General features: G+C 44.7%; 1 protein-coding gene across 3 annotated transcripts in view; it reads left to right on the forward strand.

The window, feature by feature from the left end:
* The first annotated feature begins 454 nt into the window (after nt 1-454).
* Nucleotides 455-21,661, forward strand: part of GRM5 (glutamate metabotropic receptor 5) — a 374,244-nt gene continuing 353,037 nt past the window's right edge. For all 3 annotated transcript variants that reach the window (XM_054015682.1, XM_054015683.1, XM_054015684.1), the window contains exons 1-2: nt 455-595; nt 11,452-12,332. In XM_054015682.1, coding sequence (XP_053871657.1) covers nt 11,654-12,332 — 679 coding nt within the window. In that variant the 5' untranslated portion in view covers nt 455-595; nt 11,452-11,653. The remainder of the gene's footprint in view (nt 596-11,451; nt 12,333-21,661) is intronic.

A 21,661-nucleotide genomic window follows, 5' to 3' on the forward strand; every position in this document is an offset into this window, starting at 1 on the left:
TCCTTATTGGAAGACTCCCAGGCACCGGATAACTTCCCAGTTCCAGACAGGAAATTCGTTTTCCCTCACCTTCATCCCTATCTGTCCCTATTCCCCCTCCCCTTCCCCCTCTCTCTCATCGGTGGCTGCAGGTTATCCTTCTAGGAATTTCACAAATCAATCGCGCCGGCTGGTGTCAAAGACAAGGGGGGAGGGGAGAATAGGATGATGTCCCTCCCCGCTGGCCCCACGCAAGTAGGGAGGGCGGGGGCAAGAGCTGGGAGGCACGTGTCCCGCGAGGGGGCGCTGTTGTGCCAGCCCTGTGGGCCCGGCTAGTCCTGACACCTCCAGAGCAGGTGTGAACAGTGTGGCTGGCACACGCCTTCCTTCCAGTTGCGCTCCGGAGCAGGCTGGAGGAAACACGTGCTAGGACACACACGCACACACACACACACACACACACAGGCGCGCGGTGTCTTCTGCATTAGGGAACTGGCTGCTGCCGCTGCCGGTGCGTTCGCTGCTGCAAGGAGCCGGCGAGAGCTTTGGAAGAATGTGAAGCCGGTGCCGTCTCCCAGGGGCAGCCAGTGGGCTGGGACTAACTGGAGGAGTCCTGGTAAGCACTCACCTTCCTGAGCCATCTCCTGTCTTTGGTGTCCTGAAGGCTGGATCATGGGCCGGGGTGTTGTCCTCCTATCAAGGAGCTATGGGGTGTGTTTGGGGGGGAGGGGGGGTCTGGGCTCCAGCAGCAATTTCCCTCCCCCCCCCCCCATGCCCGCCTCTCCCCCTAGAGCAAGTTTGAGAAAGTAGCCCCTGACCGGACAGGTGTGCTCGGGGTTCGGGCGCAGATCAGAGGTAGTGTCCGTGCAATAGACCAGCATCTCCAGCCCGCTTGGCTGGTGCAGATCAGTTGGTGTTCGGGATCTGGGTCACCTCGTGTTCGCAGAGAATAATGTTTGAAGGAAAAAAAAAAAACAAAAACAAAACCAATCCAACGAGTGGAAAGAGCCGGGAATGGCACAAACCCAGGCTGTGGAGCAGCGGGAACGGCAGCAAAAGTATGTTAATGCTATAAAATGGATGCACTAGCTAATCCTTCTCTGCAACGACGTCCTGGTAAATAGTCAGCCCCAGCAGCAGCCTCTAAAGTCCAGATCAGCTATTACTTAAATGACATTTTTACATAATAGCCTGGAATAAAGAGGAGATCTCCCCCCTCCCCCTGTTGTTGTTGCTGCTGCCGCAGCGCTCTGGGAGGTGTTGAGTTTGTAGAGACTCAGCTCCCCCCCCCCCCTTCTCCGTAACCACACACCCGCTGTCGGGCTCGTGTTCCCAGGCGAACTGTTGCACGAAGGTGCAGCTGGACGGGTGAGGAGGGGAATTTGTTGGGGGTGAGCGTGTTTGTGCGTGTGTGTGTGTGGCTAAGGGTCGGACTGCAGGGAAGCCGGGGACGGAAAAGGATAGACGAAGACAGCAGAATTGGAAAGGCGTGTGTGTGTGGTGCAGGGCCCGGGGGTATGCGATGGGGTCTGCGGAGTCGCAGAGGTGCAGGGGACACTGACAGAGCGAAGGAGAGGGAGCAGAGGACGCTGATGAGAGCCGCGGAGTGAAGGAGGAGGGGACGCAGGTAATGTGTCTGCGGAGCATGCGGGATCAATAAAGGGAGGCGTGGGACGCAGGGCGCTGAAGTAGCGGGGCGGCGAGGGGCAGAGGGGAGCGGTACCAGGGCACGCATCAGGAGATGAAAGGCTGTCCGTCTCCAGCGCCGCTAGGGAGTGAGGCGGGTTTCAGGGGTCATGCGGGGAAGGGGGGGGGTGATACTGAAGGCAGTAGGAGGGGGAGGGGATACCTGTTCTCGGGAAAGGCGAGGGTGGGATAAAGGAGGGAGAAGAGGGGAACTGAGGAGACTGCAGCTGGCACGGATCCTGGCATCAGAGTTGGCAGCTCTGAATTCGCCCTTGGCCGGTGCACTGCTTCTCGCCTGGTTGTGTCTGGCTTTGTCACACTGGGCTGCTGTCGAAGTGGTATTGCCCCCATTTCACCGGGGAGGCCTTGTCTAACCCAGCGGCGTACAATGGTGGGGGACCACCACAGGGGGGGGATCTGGTTGTAAAAAAATATGTTCTTCTCCCCTCAAATAAGCATCAGGCAGAGCCAAGGGCGGTCTCGCTGCTTGGGCTCCTAGAGGGATCTGTGCCACTTGGTGGCACTAAAAAGTTGCGATGAAGACCATGCTAATCTCTCTGCATGTAAATTTCAACCCCCACCCCCATCCCATGCCTCGTCCACACACGCGGTAGGGTCTCAGGTGTGGACTCCGTGTGATTAAACCAGAAAGGACAAGAAAGAAATTGACCAGAAACCAATCTCCACTCTGCAGCGGTCTCTGTAGGGGGATGTAAAACTTTGTGGAGAAATAAGGTATCTGCCAGCCGAAACAATAGGGGCAAACTCGTCTCTGGAGCTATTTCTGCGGAGAAAACACTGTGTGTACAGTGTGTGTGTGTGTGTGTGGGGGGGGTCTATGTCTATATCTGAAGCTTAAGGTGCTACTTGCTCTCAGGAAGAAGGTTCTAGAGATACATGATTCATGGCTTTGGGTCATCCCCGGTATCATGCATGGCACCGAATTAGCCCTGTTGGGAAGCGGGAGGGGGGAGCTGGAATACATTGAGTGGGGAGCCTTTAAAACCTTCATACACCTGAAGCAACTTCCCTGCAGTGCGAAATGCAAAAGGACTCAGATCAGGGGGAAGGATTCAAAAACCAACCGGTTATCAAACCAGAGACGCTGGGAGTCTGTATGTGCTGCTGGGGAGGGGATAGGAGGCTCTGTCCTGCTAGGTTTGGGCAGCGAGAGGTTCTGGTGAGCAGAGAGCAAAGATCCAGCTTCTTTTATCCAGAGAAACCACTGACGCCTCTTGCAAACGAGGCAGTGTCAATGCTGGGTGAGCAGTGAGGGAGCAGCGTGTTGCATGGCATGAGGGGGAGGAAATACTCGGTCCTCAGAGTCTGTCTGGGATCGGGAGACAACAGGATGTGCTGGCAGCTGGAGGAGTGACAGTGCTAGCCAAGTGGGGCCAAAGGCGCTGCTGCCGGATGGTGACCTCTCCAAAGAGACCTGAGGATTTTGAAGCCCCCCTAAAGGTCTGCGATAGGATTTGCTATCTATGGCCGTGTTAACAATTGCAGGGGGCACCTTGCCTGCGCGTCTTGACTATTGACACCCCATCGCAAGTGGCGAATGCTGCCATCCACAAGGTAATTCGGCCGGGGTGTGGGGGGGTGTATCGGTCCCGTTGCAGCTAAAGGAATTCCGTATCCAGCTGGAGATCTCCCTCCCTTTCCCCCTATTGTTCCGTGCCGTGATCGCATGGCTTCTAAGCAAGACAAGACTGCACGTGAGCGGGGTAGGAAGAGGAGCAGCGCCATGCAGCGCGCTTCTCCTACACATGGCCTGGCTGTACTGTAGGTATGTCTGCTTGGGAAGCTTCCGTAGTGACATGGCTCTGCGGGCAGCATGGGCTGTGGGGTTCTGCACGCGGGGTGGGGAATGGGCGGTGGGACCAGCCAATTAGTTACCTTGCGGCTTTGCAAGCGAGACCTTCCTCCACGATTAGGTGGACAAGGAACCTCTCAATACCTGGCTTTCCCTAGTTTTAAATGACCTGGGTGCTCCGCTCGGCAGGGGTGGCGTTTCTTCCCTGGGCAGGAGGGGCGGTGTAGTGGAAAAGGCAATGGACTTGCTCTCCAGAGAGAGCGGCTCAGTGCTCAGCTGAGCCCCAGACTTCCTGCATGACCTTGGGACAAGTCACACAACCTGCTCTCAAACCCCCAGCGAATACTTGGGGATGATACCGCTGCTGTTACCAAAATCCACTGCTGATTGCGCGCCGCTCAGATACTACCGTGACGAGGCCAGATAGTGAGAGAGATCTAGCTAGATCTAAGAACCAGTACATAAATGCGTGTGTATAGGCGTATATTATAGCTGGCTACACCTGTAGGTAAGACTGCCCTATACTTTATAACCCCCTGTTTATGTGTGTGTATAATTCAGAACCTGTAGCCCAGTTTGGCAGAGTTGTTACCAATACAGGTTCCCCGCCCCATTTCCCCAGTCCTTAACTTGTCTCTTGAAATCACTAGCTTGGGGCCTGGCAACTGAGTATCTGTCTCGGGAGGTGTCCAACTGTTAGGAGTCTGTTAAGGACCACAGACAGCTCCTTCTAATGCTTGGGGAGAATTGACTGGACTGAGGATACAGCTCTTAGCAGCTGCTGCATGTAAAAGGGAAGGAAAATTTAGTTTGACTATCAGGTGAAACTCCCCGTTGGTGAGACCTATTAGACCATGGTATCACTTCTCCAAAGGGAAGTGGTGGAAACCCCCATCCCTTGAGATATTTAGGCTAGAAAAAGCACTTGAAACTACCTATCAGGGAACAATCCTGAAAAGAGAGTGGGGATGCACTAGGAAACCTAGCAGGTCTCTTCTATCTTTGAGTGTATTATTATATTGCAAAACATTCAATTGTAATTTACAATAGCGCCTCACAGAGGAGAAACACATTTAGATAGTAATGTTTGTGCTCTGTGGATGGGGGTATTGTAATAGTTTTGTTTGGCTTTTATATTTTAAATGCAAAGCAATCACCCTTTGGATCCTAAATATGTGCTTTAGCCTCTTATGTACTTATATATTTTGACATATATCTGCTAATTTAGTAAAGTGGCAATATGGAAATGCTCTTCATGCCCCCTTGCATAATGACTTGCTATGATGCCTTCTGCAGTTGTCGCTTTCCCTTGCTTTCTGTTTATCACTTCTTCTGCGTCTGATGGTATTGTGAATAATAAAATCATTAAGCATAGTTGAAAGCACACTGGAAATATTAGTTTCTGTGTCATTCAATGTAATAGGGTTTTGCTAATAACAGTAATACCTTGTATATATACTGTGGGGCCTTCTAAAGATCATTGGCGTTTTACTGGAATTTTAGTTGCATATTAAAAACTGTATCAAAGAATTAAAGAAATGCAGAATAGATAAAGGAGCTGTGTGGGACTGCTATAGATCAAAGAATACTAGAGGAGTCAGTATAATCCTTTATGATGGTACAATGTGTATTTAGAAGTTTACTACATTGGTCCATTTTCTGATTTTATGGTCTTGACTCTAAATTTCAATTCATGTCCTAATATTTGTAAATGGAACTACATGGTGGTTTTCATTTCCTGTCCCTTGGTGTACAGCAGTTTAATCTATTCTTAAAGGGCATGACCCAAAGCCCATTGGAATTCACAGTGAATTAGTTCAATGGCTGGTAATTCTGATTTTTGGTCCTTTTTTTAAATTAAAGTTGAATGGCTTTTGAAATCTAAACACAAAATAACCTGGTTAATATAGGTCAAGGTTTCAAAAGCAACTAGTGATTTTGGGTGCTTCAATTTTTAGATGCCCAACCTGAGACATCCTAAAGGAACCTGATTTCCTAGCGTGGGTGCTCAGCACTTTCTGCAAATCAGGCCCCGTTAACGTGTCTCCAGTTCAGCACCCAAAATCACTTGGTCTCAATGTGCAGGTGTGACGAACTGGGACTGTTCTTGCTGGGGTGTGTGAATGCTGACAGGCGAGTGTGGCTGGGATAGTCTGCATTGCAGAATGGGAGTCTGCCCGAGGGCGCATACCTGAGTGTGTAACATGAGAACCCAGGAAGGGGTTGAAGGCCAGGTGACTCCTTAGTCCGGGAAACTGAAAAAAGGCTGTGGGAGGGGTCGCTGAAGGCAGAGTGCTGGAAGCGAGCTGGAGAGATGGCTGGGAGGGAGAGATGGCTCTGACCCCCCAAAGGGGGGTGGGCTGGAATGCCCTGGGACCCCAAGCTGGACTTAACTGAGGGGGTCCTGTTGTCTGTGCCTGCAAGACCTGTCTTGGACTGTATTCCTGTCATCCAAATAAACCTTCTGCTTTACTGGCTGGCTGAGAGTCATGGTGAATCGCAGGGAGCCGGGGGTGCAGGGCCCTGACTCCCCCACACTCCGCAACAGCAGGGATAGTCTTCAGCCAACAAAAAACAGGAGATCAGAGTTAAGTCTTATCATCCTTAAGTTGCACTCCTTACCCAAGTTTAAATGCTCTGCCTATATAGTGCAGAGCATAGACATCTTTATTCTGTTAGGCACCCCAAACTCTTTCTGATTTCAGTGGGAGATTTGCCTGTGCAAGAATTGCACAATTGGGCTTGTGGGCCAATACATCAGCGACTGTTTTCAGATGCTTTCAGTTCCCATGTGATGAAAATCCTGAACTTTGAGTTCCCCAGAATTTATTGGTTTAAATCGGATAAGCTTTAAATTAATTTAATTGTTTTAACAATTGGGTGTCAGTGAAGCAGTTATGTTTGGTGTATATGTATGCCTAGGAAGCATTTAATCTGCAGATCCGTGCATGAAGAGTATTTCTACATATTGAGTGAAATTTGTCATTGCGTATGTGTCTTGATCCCGCCAGGTGCGCCGCATTCTGGCCCCAATCCAGGAAAATTTAGGTAGGTACCCAACTGAATCAAAGGGATTCCTCCTGTTCTTAAAGTTGAGCATGTTCTTAGGTGCTTTGCTGGATTAGACCCAGAGCCTTCATTGCCTTGCAGGATCAAGCCCATACACAGTAGACTGATTTTCTGTCATACATAATTTAGGCATTTAAAAATGTTAAAAAATTATTCAAAGGCACTTAAGACATTACAAAACTAATAGGCATCGTTGTCTGTAAGGTTACAGGGCTGTAGAGAAACTGTCTAGGAGTAAAATGATTTTCTTGTTTTCCTAATGTAAAATGGACCAAATCAGTTTTCCCCCAAACAATTTTTAAAAAAGTCCCTAACTGAGATTATACACGAGTAATGGTGAACTACAACCCCATATAACAGAGGAGTATAACAGAAAAGCAGGCAGGCTGTTAACTCTACCATCATTAGTGGGCTCTGCTATAATGTGAGCTATTTGTATAGGAAATGTTTTACATTGTAAAGACTCAAGCAAAGTTACTTTTGCTGGAGCATAAAGCAAAGGAAGTCAGAGATGCCCCACCAAATAAACTCCCAACCATTCATGTTGTGAAGAAAGAGCAAATGTTCAAGACTCCTAGTGGCTTGTGAGGAATCAGGATTAAATGAATGGAAGTACAGTGCAAAGTCACTTTATTGTTGTTATTTTTTTTCTCCACCAATTATAATTTCAGATAGTTTAGTATTTCACGTTCAAGTAAATAATTTTAGAATGATGCAGTATTACACACACAGTGCTGGAGATGTTAATTTACCGTGCTTTTAGGCTCTGTCCGTAGCACAAAACAGCTGGAATATTGCCCTATAAGGATATCTGCGGACTCCTTCTGACACAAGGGAGTCCTAGGATGTCATAATGGCCACATTCCTGTCTCCCAACCTCTCTAGAGGGTTTGGGCACAGGGTACATGTCAAAGGAGAAGGGAGGCAATACAGAGTGCTGTGTGCTCCATCAGATACGCAGCTGGAGTAAATTGGGGTAGCTCTATTAACTTCAATGGAGCGATACCAGTTTACACCAACTGAAGCGCTCATGCAAAATGTTTCTCATTCCTGACAAGACAGCAGGTCTTCTGTTTCCACCATCTATTTTAGTGGTTGCAGATTCCAGTGCACAGCATAGACTATATATACTGTTATACTGAGGGCAGATAGCTTTTGCCTTTTACAATATTTTCCTGGCCATGTCCAAAAAACCGGCATACACCAGTAATTCCATCTTTCTTATGTTGGAATAAATCGGGAGCGACCCTCTTGAAGTCAGTGGTGTTGTACCAGTGTAAAACTAGTGGGCAAAGAGATCCATACCCTAAGTGTTTTGTTTGTTGGATTGCATGTGCATCACTGAAGAAGAATAAGTGCAGGTATATTAACAGCAGTTCCCAATCCTTTACTATGCACATGTTCTTCAAGAGTTCACTGCCTTCAAACCTGGACACTCTGATGGGTCCCCTGCTCGATTTTATATTAGAGACGTCTCCCAGGAAATGCCAGCGGGATGCTCAGCCCATTGAATCTCTGCTCAACTATCTTTTAGCCGAGGAGAACTTTTTAGCCAAGTTGGGATGTTCACCATGCTGACCCTGATGACATCCCTCAGTGCCCTGCCTGCAAAGACAGATGATCTCTCTCTAACGCTGGTGTAAATTCTAAATAACTCCACTGGTCCACTTAATGATGCCAGTGTAAAATCCATGTAATTTCACTGGCTGGTTTAAAGTCCATGGAAGACAGTGGGAGTCTCTCCACTGACTTCAGTGGGCTTTAGATCATTGTCCTATGTACATCCCAAGTGACTCTGCTGGCTCTCTTAGTGAGGTGGGTAAATTCCCAAGTAAATTTACTCTGTCACTTAGCAACGCTGGTGTAACTGAAATAACTGTCAACTCTGATGTAACTAAGATCAGAATCTGGCTCTCTGGCCCTGGCTCTGAGGAGTGAAAAAGTTTGAGGGCTCTCAGAGTTGGCCTTTGGGTCCTATGGAGCCGTTGGCCTTTGGGTCCTATGGAGCCCTCAGCCTGGGGTCCCCTTGATTTTGGTGAACTGGAAATGTAAAGGAGAACCTCAGCTTTTGTTTTCTAGCTCTCTACCATGCAGAGATAATTTTGCAAATGAACACCAGTATAAATACATGTAAACTGGGGTTGAGAGGAACAGATGGCTGGACTCTACTTTCTGCACTCTGGGGCCCGGGAAGGCAAACATTACCAACCTGACACCCCCTTCACATGCATAGTATGCAAATTGAGTTGGTTACCTGAAGCTGGAAATGTAAAGAATCATGTCACTAACCTGCCTGGCTGCATTGGGCTGGCCCTGGTGTGATAACGGTACACAGGAATTTGATACATTTGGTAGAGAATCATTGTTAAACAAGCTCATCCAAAAATACTCAGACTGGCTCTGTTTGCTGAGTACACAGCTACCCAGAGAGCCAGGAGGTGAGCAGCACTTTATAATTGCACTTCCCGCCTTGCTCTGAGCCAGGGCCAGAATTTGGCCGTTTAACAATAATGCTTTGCTACCCGAGGAGCTGAACACAGTTTACAAACTTCAGCTGATTTGAATAATGGGGCTTGCAGTGGAATAAAGGGGGAAATAGACATGTTAAACGTTATAATAAGTTCAATTAATTTATGGTGTAAGATTTTAATCTGTCCTGATAATTTACAAAAGTACCCTGGAGTGATCTGTCATCCATAAAACAGTTTACAACTGATACTGAATTGTCTTCAGAGGCACACAATAAACAGTTGGAGGATCTAAGATAAGTAGTAGCAATGTTCTGTAATTAAATTGAGACTAGTTAACCTGAATTGCATCACTTTTATTGCTTCACTGCAGAGGATTGTTATAGTGATATTCCAAGTCTTCACAGATTATGAAGCACTTGTTAAACTGATTTACAACAGTTTTGCAAGGTGTATTTCATTGCTAGCTCTTTCTATTAATACTGAAAATTACAAGGACTATTTATTTTCAGTATTATTTTATTATCACCCCTCTTTGAAGAAATTAATTTGCAAATGTTCAGCTAAACATTGCATGTCTGTACTTCTGTGCAAATAGTTTTTTAGAATGCTTCTTTAAAACATGACGTGAGGATAAAATGTCCAAATAAAGTTGGTTATCCTTAGACACTAATGTCTTTTGTGTTGGAATATGTGTTTGTTGCTTTCAGTGTTATGAGCTTTAACTTCATTGTGGCACAGGCTTGAACTATATACCTGTGAGTGATAAGGTAGGAATTTGCTAGATTCTGATCTCAGTTACACCAGTGTCAATACCACATTCTTGCAGCTTCTTTTGTAATATCTGGTATGGGCCATTGTCAGAGACAGGGTACTGGACTGGACTCAACTGTTGGTCTGATCCACGATTGTCCTTAATTCCATTCACTTCAGTGGATGTGTATCAATGGAACTGAGATTAGAATCTGGTCTAGAATTTACAGTTAGCTCATTATTAATGGGGTTGGGTATGTGGTTTTCCTAACTGGCTCTGAGCCTTCAGAGCCACATGTGCTTCACTTTACATGCTGTGAATAGTTCCATTGACACAAACAGGACAACGCACAGGGCCTAAAATGTGCTACGGTCTTGGCTGGATCAGGGCATGTAAGAGACCTCTTTGAACAGAGTTCAGCAATGTGCTAAGCACCTGCTGTGAGGTTCTGAGTGCTTTTAAGTCCCTGTGACTTCGCTATGCTGACCAGGATATGAAGTCTTTGATGATAAATGAAAAATAAGTACCAAAGCAACAATAAAAAAAAAAATCAAATGCAGCTCTTTTCTAGTCTGCAGTGCGGAGTGCATAAAATGTTTTGTGCACCACTGTGTCTGCACTGCATGTACGCTGTTGATTTTCTATCGTGGGGATCTGTATAAACAGTTTATACTCCAAAGAGTTACACTTATCACTGGTGTAGGTGGGTTCAACCTTACAGAAATCAGTGGCATTGCATGCACTTATTACACCTGGTGAATTTGACCTATGGATGCAAAACAAGGAAATGCCTTTCAGCCAGTCTGATATTAGGACTAATTTACTACATCTATAACTAAATACAGAGTATTCAGGACACCTCTACCCCGATATAATGTGACCCGATATAACACGAATTCGGATATAACGCGGTAAAGCAGTGCTCGGGGGGGGGGGGCTGCGCACTCCGGTGGATCAAAGCAAGTTCGATATAACGCGGTTTCACCTATAACGTGGTAAGATTTTTTGGCTCCTGAGGACAACGTTATAGCGGGGTAGAGGTGTATTTAAAAATAATATGGATATTAATTAAAATGAGGTACTTAGTAGTTGCTAACAAAAGTGATTGTTTTCAAATCTGTCTGTCAATGGAAATCTATAGCCTTTTTTGAACCAGCTGAGTTTTGCGAAAGATTTGAAGGGCCAGATTCTGCTCCCATTTATATCAGTGTAGGTCTGATGGTAGTGGAGTTCCTTTGGATTTATACTGGTGTAATGGAGAGCGTAACGTGGGCCAGAGTATATTATTGTGCATCATATGTATATTCTGAATTACAATATTCAAATGTTCGAAAGGTAAAGGAGGAGATTTCCAAAAGGCACAAATGGGAAGTAGGGCACATCAGTGGGAATTAACTGCCATTAATGGGAATTAACTGCCATTTGTGCCTTAGAAATTAGCTCCTCAAAGTGCTTTTTGTGTATCCCTTTTAAACGGTCTGGCTTCAGTAGAGCTCTGTTGATTTACACCAGCTGAGGACCTGACCCAGCATAATGAAATGGTAAAGCACAAAAAGGTTTTTTAGCTTGCAAGATAATGAAAAAAGTAAATGTGTGATGTGTTCTTATCACCATTGACAGCAGAGGGAATAGACATCCTTACAACTGATTTTAAAGCTATTTCCCGTATCTTTTTTTTAAAGGTTATGAAGATTATGATCACATGTGCAGCTCTGCCTAGCTGTTCCCTTGGAGACGATGGTGGTTCCCTAGAGAATAGGTGGAAATGCCTGGTTAACCATCAGCTTCCTGCTCTTTTTATCCAAAAGATTCTCTAACTACTTTTTAACAACTCTCCGTTTTATTCCATCATGTTGTCTCTACCAGCTTAAACTATTTCCTAAGATGGTCCTTTTGCTGTTCCTTGCAATCCTGTTATCAAAGGAAGATGCCAGTGGGAACTTTGGGTTTTTGGTTTCTGCACAGTCCAATGAAAGAAGGGTGGTTGCACATATGCCTGGTGATATTATCATTGGAGCTTTGTTTTCTGTCCACCATCAGCCAACTGTTGACAAGGTCCATGAGAGAAAATGTGGAGAGGTAAGGGAGCAATATGGCATACAGAGAGTGGAAGCGATGCTTCATACCCTGGACAGAATTAATCTGGACCCAACACTGTTGCCAAATATCACGCTAGGCTGTGAAATAAGGGACTCTTGTTGGCATTCTGCCGTGGCTCTGGAGCAAAGCATTGAGTTCATAAGGGACTCTCTTATTTCATCCGAAGAAGAAGAGGGGATAGTGCGCTGTGTCGATGGATCTTCAACATCTATCCGCTCCAAGAAACCCATTGTCGGCGTCATTGGACCTGGTTCTAGTTCAGTAGCGATCCAGGTCCAGAACTTGTTGCAGCTTTTCAATATACCTCAGATTGCTTATTCTGCCACGAGCATGGACCTAAGTGACAAAACTCTGTTCAAGTATTTCATGAGAGTCGTGCCATCTGATGCACAGCAAGCTCGAGCTATGGTGGACATTGTCAAACGCTATAACTGGACCTATGTTTCTGCTGTACATACTGAAGGCAAGTGTTCTACGTTTTTCATCCAAGCATGATTTTGAATTGCAAGCAGTAGGTAGTTAATTACTAGATGGTTATAGTGTTGTCTCTTTTTTTTTAACTTGTTAGTTCTGAATAGTGTGGATTACATACTTTAGTTTAAACATTAATTTCATACACTTGATGTGTCTCGGTGACATTGGGCTGGTATTGATTGAACAGAAGGTTTGAAATCCAGAGTTTCACAGTGTGAAATGTGTTTTTCATATCATTTATCACTTACATGAAGTCCTTCAGGTGACATTTAAAAATTGGCTGGGTAATTAGCTTAATGTAGCTACTACTCAATAAAGCAGTTAGAATATTCATTATGTTTATGGTGGTGGCAACTGCTAAGGGAGGTAATTCTGGTCTTAGCAGTATGAGCTGCACTGGGGCATGGGAGAGCAGTGATAGTAGCTGAGCCACATGCTTCTCGTTAGCACTTGATGCCAGTATGAGTGTATGCAGAAAAGACTTGGGGACCTGGCCAATGCTCTGAGTGACCACACCTCCTTAGGATCAAGGAAAACATTTTTCTAGGACCTCTCTCTGGTATTTAATGGACCACTAGGTCAATTTTTTGACCTATATATGCTCCTCTGCATTTGGGGATGGGTGGGAAGAGCCTTCTTGCACCTTTGTCACACTCCCATGTTCCATGCAGGTGTGTAACAGGCCAGAATTGTGCCCTACACGCCTCTCCTTCCTTTAAGTTTCTTCCAAGATTAGAGATTTTACACTGTACTGTGAAGTGCATGCAGTAAAAGTATGGGATAGGGAGGAGTGAAGGTAAACTCCAAATGAGAAAAAGATCCTGATACCTCCATGGTTTACACTGGCTTACTACACTGGGGTAAGTGAGAGGAAAAGCAAGCCCAAACCAGTATAAGCCCTGCTTTTACATGCCTGAGCAACACCAGAGAGTGGGAGTGGTGTGGCAGTACTGATCACACAGTGCTTACAGCGTGGGGTAGAGTAAATGTGTAGTAGTGAGCACGCTGTCCAAAAGAACAATATATTTCTTTGCCCAGCAAGTGTTGAACATGTCTGCAGATGTGCTATTTGCTTTATCACAACCATTGGGCAACAGCTCTTACCCCCCTCCCCTCCCCCACACACATACTGTGAATCTGGTGCTTCGATAGGCACTTTACCCATCTTTTTGGGGTAATGTTGACCTGATGCATGGGTGTGGTGACCTCCTCTACTCTGGCTGATACCTGATACCATCGTATAGGACTTAGACCTAAGTATTAAAAGACCATTAACCCTAGTGAATATAAACTGTCTTAGAACTTATATGCAGATTTTTAAAAGCAATTTTTCCATCCTGCTCATGAGGGATGATGAGTAATTGCAGTCTTATTCAGATATGTATGCATGAATACATTAGCAGTTTAATGTAACAGAGTATAAATCAAATAGCGTCATATCATGCGCTGAAGCTGCTATGGGCCATATGACCTCCACGTCGGACCTTCCTATCACAAAATGTGTGTGAATATCAGCTTGGGAGCATTATTTTAAAAAGGAGGAGGATATAAGTGATATATTAGTGTTGCATATTATCATATGATGTCACTTTTTTAACTCTTCCAACTTCTGCACATGCAACGTCCCCATTTTAAGGTCACACATCCAACACAAGCAGAGTTGAGCTTGTGTCGATGTCTGTCTCCACACATCATAGACACACAACATAGACCAAACAGTAACATGCATCCCTTGATAATCTTACCACAGAAGGTGGTTACATAGCGGTGGTTGAATGTTGGGAATGAGGGGCATCAGGACACTGAGATTGAAGCTAGAGATCGCTGCTGTGGATGAGACAAGGAGGGTGGATGGGTTTGGGGATGGGAAGAAGGGACCCAACAACCACCAAATGTGTAATTAGTAAGATATTTGCTTATCGCCATCCTGAACACATGGAATAGATGGTGGCCTTTAAGCCAAAGCCTTGGATAGGGTGTGGTGTGGAGCATCACTGGAGAGATGCCCAGTCTCTCCTAATGCTGTTCTTTGCACAGATAAGGGAATGCAGTTTGTGCCAACCATTAATTGTGGAACAAGAAGCCTCCCTGTCCACTTTTTGGTGTCCTGTTATTGCAAGCAGCCCCAAGAAAGGTTGTGGGGAAGCTTCTTGCTTGTCTTTCCATCTTTTTCCTGCCTGGCCACACAGAGGCTGCTCACCATCTGGGCCTTTTTGCAAATTGCATCTGTGTCTGGTTTTGTCTTTTCAGATGGTATACTCTTGGGGCAGGGATTGTCTTCCTCTGTGTTGGAAAATGCCTTGTGCCCTTTGGATGCTACCACCACCTGAACTAAAAAATAATAATTAACCTCCCCTCCCCCCCAAAAAAGTGTAACCACCGACGGAGAGCTGGATTTCCAGATGTTTCAAATGAATGCTGTGCTTTATCTTATGATCAATCTCTAGTAAACAAGAATCCACAAGCATAGAAGGAAACATCAAGGACTTTTCTTTGCTTAGTCTGGAAAGAATTGTTAGAGCCTAAGGGCAGATCCTCAACTGGTGAAATTCAGCAGAGCTTCATCTGTTTTATACCAGTTGAGTGTTAGATCCTCACTGTTCAAATGTATCGTTCGGTTAATTTTTGCAAAGCAGTTTTAAAGAACCTAACACTTGAAGTACTGTGTTTCCATAGGGGTGTTTTACATGGAAACAAAGATCTTGCCAATTGGAAACCTCCAAGGCCTGATTACACCGTGTTTACACCAGAGTAGCTCCATTGATGTCATTGGAGGTACTCCTGATTTGCAGTGGGAGTGGGTGAGAGTAGAATCAGAGGCACACATTGGGATCCTACCATCTGATGTCACATCCAGATGATGAGCATGTCCTCTCTGTCTGAATAGCCTCAGAATTCCACAAATAAACATAAAATGCTAACAGCTTGGCTTTAAAATTGGCTATAGAAATAGGAATTCATTCAGATGTGCTGGGCACTTTCCAAACACTGGCTGCTGTCCCAAAGAGGAAAAAAAATGACAAAACACAGATGAAGGTTGGAGAAAAGGGATTCAACACACACGTGCAAATAGATCTGGGTGACGTTATTCATGAGCCTTGTTATTTCCCTTTTTAAAAATATGTCTAAACTATTCCCAACTACCTGTCTACCTAGTTATTTGTAGGTTTTATTTTTTAACTGTAACTCATCCTCGTCTAGTTTCTATTTCTTTTTAAACCTCCTGACTCTTGCACATTTACCTATTGATTTACACCCATTATTATTATTTCAAATATGAGTAAAAATGCTAAATCCCACTCTTACGCCTAACTGCTATCTTATCCATGATCCCCGCACATTAACCATTTAGATGGCAGCCCCCAGCCCCTCCTTCAGGATCTTCCGTAAGCCTAAGTGTCGGCACTCATTCCCTTCTGCCTAGGTGTGTAGGCAGGGCACCGTGAGCTCTGACACGCAATCTCTGACTTCCTGAGGGGGAATGTTTCCATCCCCAGGAGGCAGAGATCCTACACCTCATGGCTGCCCTTGGTAGAGGACCTGGACAGGGAGGAAAGTGAAGGGAAAGTCCATCCTGGCTGATTAAAAGATTTTAAGGTTAGAAGGTACCACTAGTCTACCCTCTGCATAACACAGGCCATAAAATTTCACCCAGTAATCCCTGAAGTGGAGGGAAAATATTATTACTTATTTTCCAGCTATGTGCTATACAAGCACACAGAGATTATCTCTTCCCCCAAGAATCTAAATAGACATAAGGTAGGAGGGAAACAAAGAAGAGAAGTGAGTTGCTCAAGATCATTGGAAGAACTGGGTTTAGACCCAGGTCTCCTGAGCCCCAGCCTAGTTCCCTAGCTCTGACAGTACAATTTATTTCCTTACATAAACAGTGAAAGAGCGAATATCAGGTAAATCGTCAGTGTTCACATGCACCAAGAGTGATTGGTGAGCCACCTTCGGCTAATCCTAATGGTGCTGGAGTCAGATCTGCATTGGTTAGTGCCTCTAAATCAGTAGGTTGTTGTTTCTGTCTATTGGAGGAACTACATATAAAAGCAGACTGTCTCCTGATGGCTACATTTCTGATATTGCATATAATAAAAGTTGTCTTGTATTAATAATCTTGCAGAGTGAAGGCTTAAGTTAATGAGGACAATTATTTCTGAACAGTAGTCATCCAAGAGCTAAAAAGGACAACAAAACCGTGTTAAACAGCATTAAACGTGTGATGCTGGAGTGAGATTTTGGAACTATGCTTTTTGGCTGGATAGGGAGGAACTGGGCAACCATGAATCCTGTATTCCTAAAATGAATGTGGGTGATGAGCCAATATGTATTCATAGGAAATCTCCAGTAGAATTAAAGCACTTGGCTTTGCAAAATATCACCATGTCAGTGCTCTTTCTCCAGCTGCAGAGTTCCTCAAGTGTCTCAGCCCTTGTCACTACTGAGCACACAGGCAAATGAGTCACACATGCCCAGTGTGCATCGTCTTTAACTGCACACTTTACCAGCTTGGTGAAAGCCCTGTGCAAAATTCATTGCACATGCCCAGTGGGCAGTTCGTAAAGGGTCCTAATGGCATGAAAATCCTTTCCCGTGGACCATTGACCAGTGATGGCTGTTTCACTGGCAGGTTTCAAATGTCTACAAAAGAGGAAAAGAACTGAGCCGGCTCCATATCCCCTTTTCACCCCCTGGATTTAGGGTAGGGAGCTGATATGACTCCCAGAATGCATTAAAGCAACCCATGCAGCTAGGGTGACCAGATGTCCCGATTTTATAGGGACAGTCCCGATTTTTGGGTCTTTTTTTTATGTAGGCTCCTATTACCCCCCACCCCAATCCCGATTTTTCACATTTGCTGACTGGTCACCCTACATGCAGCTGCTCTGTCTTACGGCAGCCTCCCTAGGGCTGCCTATGGACTGTACTGCTGTCTAAAAGCTCCATTGCACTGATTGCTCTGGGTACATTCCTGCCTGACCCCAACCTACCCACTCCCACCAAACCCCCCTATGCTGTGACCCAGTAGGGGCGGGGGGGCTGTGTAGGGCCACTTAGATTGTCCTTAGGCAGCTGCCGCACTTTGGGAATTCTCCCCTGGCCTACTGTGACATTTTGGTGGCTGGAACAGAGTAGGAGGGGTGGAGTGGGGACCAGAATCAGGCGTTTAAACTTGTCAACCTGCTGGAAAGCATCTTGACTAGTCATTGTTTGAATCATTAATGAAGCCGTTAGTGATCTTGGAGGTGAACTAAAAGTTATGGATTTTGGTTTAATTTAATTTAGAATCAACTCACTAGAGATGAATGTAGCCTCCATCATATTAAAAGCTGACTGCGGTCTCTTCACTACTTGGAGTGTGGCTATCTCGCTGTAACACGATGTTATATCACACACATGCTTTACAATGCACACACATGCACTGAGGAGGATACACACTGATCTGGATGGCTATTAGCACAAACAGAAAATAATAGAGGCCATTAATATATCTTTGAGGCAACCCAATTTATTTAAAAAAAATCCTTATTTCTGAGCCAACTGCTTATCCACCTTCTGTGCATGACACTTCAAGTAAACCACAGTAAGGATTCATCTAGAGCAATATCCTTGATTCTGGCTGACTGGATATATGACAAGCCTGAATCATGACCCAAACCACAAGGATGTGTAAGGCCTAAACAGTATCAACTACATCGTCACAGTGCCGGCGAACGATGGATGTGGGACAGCCACTGATGTGTGCTCAACAAAGGAGTGCAAGGTAATGTGGAAGGGCAATAACTGGGCATGTCCATTAAAAAAGGGACCTCTGGTAAACTATCTCACAGTGTGACTGCACACGGCCAAAACTCAGCTTAGCAGCTGAGAGGAGACAGGTAAAAAAAGCAATAAAATAAAATAAAAAAAAAATGAAGATTCTAATTTTAATGATCCGTCCCCGGTATGTTTATTCAATTTTATCTGCTAACTTCTTCTATTCAGCTCTGGCTGAAACTGAAATCTTGAGGAGTTCCTACTAGCAGGCTGAGAGACGTGCATAGTACGTAGGGCACTGAGATAACTTATCGGAGACTGACGTCTTCTACCAACACAACAGTTTCAACATGGAACCCAGTTCTCAAATATGGATGCTTAAATCTGTATTTGGGAGATTTAGGAGAGGATGGAGAGATGCTTTAGGAGCCTAAGTCATTCCTTAAGTGCCTAAAGTAGCCACCTACTTGGATTTTGGCACCCAATTTTAGACACCTGTGTGTGAAGAGAGGATAGCAGCAATGGATCCTACAAAGTGATGCCAGTGTGCCTAAAATTCTTCATGCCTATTCAGTCTGAGATCTCTATGTTGGGACTGCCATTAAAGACACTGGTTAGTGCAAATTGTTGTGGTGCTGCGACATGTATACCTGTCTGTTGGAGCCCAGACTGACATCAGAAAAGCCACTACCAGACAGGTAAACACATCTGTTACCAACCTAGGCAGGATTTGAACCAGCAACGTAGAAGTGAAGTGCCTAGAATCATCCAGACACCATATTTTTTTAGCCTTTTAATCCTAGTCTGTGGCTTTATTGATCTGTTGGGAGCAGCTTGAAGATCAAAGTGTTTTAATGTGCTCAAAACCCACACGTTTCAGTTGCTCTAGCACTGAAGTCACACAGCAAGTCTCCTTGGTTGGTCCTATAGCTCCTCTCCACACTTGATTAATAGATTTTAAAGCAAGTAGGTACCATTATGCTAATCTAGTCTGACCTTCTGCATAATTAAGTCCACAGAATTTCACCTAGTAACTTTTGTATGAAGCCCATAACTTCTGTTTGAGCTGTTGCATGTCTTTTAGAAAGGTATCTAATCACCATTTAAAATCTTCAGATGGTGGAGAACCCACCACATCCCTAGGTGAGTTGTTCTAATAGTGAATTACTCTCGCTATTAACAAATTGTGTCCTATTTCTAGTCTGTATCAATCTAGTTTCAACTGCCAGCCACTGGATCTCGTTATGCCTTTGTCTGCTCACCTGGTCTACCCTTATGAGGTAAGTCGAGCTAAGTTACGCTAGTTACATAACTTAAGTTGATGTAGCTAAAATCGACGTACAGTGGTGTCTACGCTGTGCTATGGTGAGGGGAGATGCTCTTCTGTCGACATACCCTGTTTCCCCGAAAATAAGACATCCTCTGAAAATAAGGCATTTTTCATTTCTGAAAAATAAGACATCCCCTGAAAATAAGACCTAGCGCATCTTTGGGAGCAAAAATTAATATAAGACACTGTCTTATTTTCGGGGAAACAGGGTAGCTTCCACCTCTAGGGGAGGTGGAGTACTGACGTCAATGGGAGAGCGCTTTGCCATTGACTTATTGCGTCTTCTCCTGATCCATGAATCCATGGCAGCGGTGCCAATGTAGCCAGTAGTGAAGACAAGCCCTAAGAGACCTCTGCTTTCAGAAATCCTCTCCTCATGTAGGTACTTGTAGATTACGATCAAGTCACCTCTTAAACTTCTCTTGGGTCATGAATAAACTAAATAGTTCTAGCTCTTAAGTCTCTCTCTCAGGAAGGCAGGTTTTCCAGACTTTGTGTCATTCTTGTAGCTTTTTCTGAACCCTTTTCAATATCCTTTTTGAAGTGTGGACACCAGGACTGGGGCACAGGATCTCAGCACATTGGTTCCACAGATGATTTTCCTTTCTAGGCATGTCTTTCTTCATTGCTTCCTCTGCTAATCAACCAGCAGAAAGCTTCTTCTGGGTGTCAATGCTCACCTTATTGGCTAGCCAGCACAGCTGCAGCCTCTAAACATGTAGCATTTACTGCTGAAGTTTCCTATTAATCAGCCTGCAGCTGCCTCTGATAACCTACCTTTTCATCTGGTTCTTTCGTCTCACTTCTCCGACTGTTTGTTTTTCTTGTATACAGTACCCTGTAGTTTGAAGCTGATAGCAGCATATCTGGTCGTGGCAAAGGCTATAAGGGACTTGGAAAGGGTGATGCCAAGCATCACCACAAGGTGCTCCACCGAAATATCCATGGTGGCCCGAAGCCAGCTACTCGGCTCCTGGGTCACCGTGAAATCACGATGGTTATTTTTTCTTTTACTCTTCAAAACTGCCACCAAATGGAAAAATCCTGTATTTGCCCAGCTCTAATTATTCTCACTCACTCCCTGTCCCCTGGAAAAAGATGGTAATGAATAGGTTAAAAACCCCAAACATAACTACAAGATTATTCAACACACTTGTGTGTTTTTATGGCTGAGGTATGGAGTCCCTGTTTTGAATGGATTCTGTTTGTGTTTTGCCATATATATTTTGAAGTGAACAATTAATACTTACAGCACACTCAATTATGTGAGCATCTCTGAATGTAATGAAGGAGACTGCACTTTGGCCCAGATAGAGGTCTGCATGTTCTGTCTTTTCCCAATGAATTTACTTATAGAGTCCACAAACCTTTCCAAGTGTGGTTCTTCTTAGAAAAAAATGATTATAGAAATAGTCTTGGAGGTTGCCATATTTATTGTGACTCAATGACTTGAGTGTCACAGTTGCTGAGTACGCAAGTAAAAGGATGTTTTGTCTAAGTACCAGCCCTGAAAATTTAGCCTGGGATCTGAAAGTCAAGCTGTGCTCTTTCTTTCACCTGCATCATCACCATTAATAAAGGCCAAATTCTGCCCTCGGTTACACCTGTGCAATCTTATTGTGTCCAACAGAGTGGCATAAGTGTAACTGGCTTGGATAGGTGCAAATGAGGGAAAACTTTGAATGAGGCTTTGTAGGTGAAAGTTAGTTAACAGTTCTGTTGATAAAGCTTGAGAAGGAATAGAATCTAGCTCCATTTCCCACTTTTGCATTGGGTCCGCAGTGCTAGCTGCAATTAAATATTGAAACACTGTATGACTCTGTGATCCTATGGAGCAAATTTGTGGAGTAAGAAGGTACTACTGTATTTTTTGCATGGTTGCTTTTCATAGTAGAATGGAACTTTAGAATGTGTTAATCATTAGGCAATGCTTTTCCTTCTCTCTCTCTCTCTCTTGTCAAATCACCACTCCACTAAGGGCCTGATTCAAAACCTATTGAAGTCAATGGGGATTTTTTTTTATTTCCTTGAAAGGATTTGGACAATGCCCTAAATGAGAGGGCAAATCAAAATCCAGTATCTATCTATCTATCTATCTATCTATCTGCTAAAGGAGCACTCAAGGACAATAAAACCATTGCGGAGAAACTAAATGAATTCTTTGCATTGGTCTTCACGGCTGAGGATGTGAGAGGGATTCCCAAACCTGAGCAATTCTTTTAGGT

The sequence above is a fragment of the Malaclemys terrapin genome, chromosome 1 (assembly GCF_027887155.1).
Source record: "Malaclemys terrapin pileata isolate rMalTer1 chromosome 1, rMalTer1.hap1, whole genome shotgun sequence".
Taxonomy (NCBI): domain Eukaryota; kingdom Metazoa; phylum Chordata; order Testudines; family Emydidae; genus Malaclemys; species Malaclemys terrapin.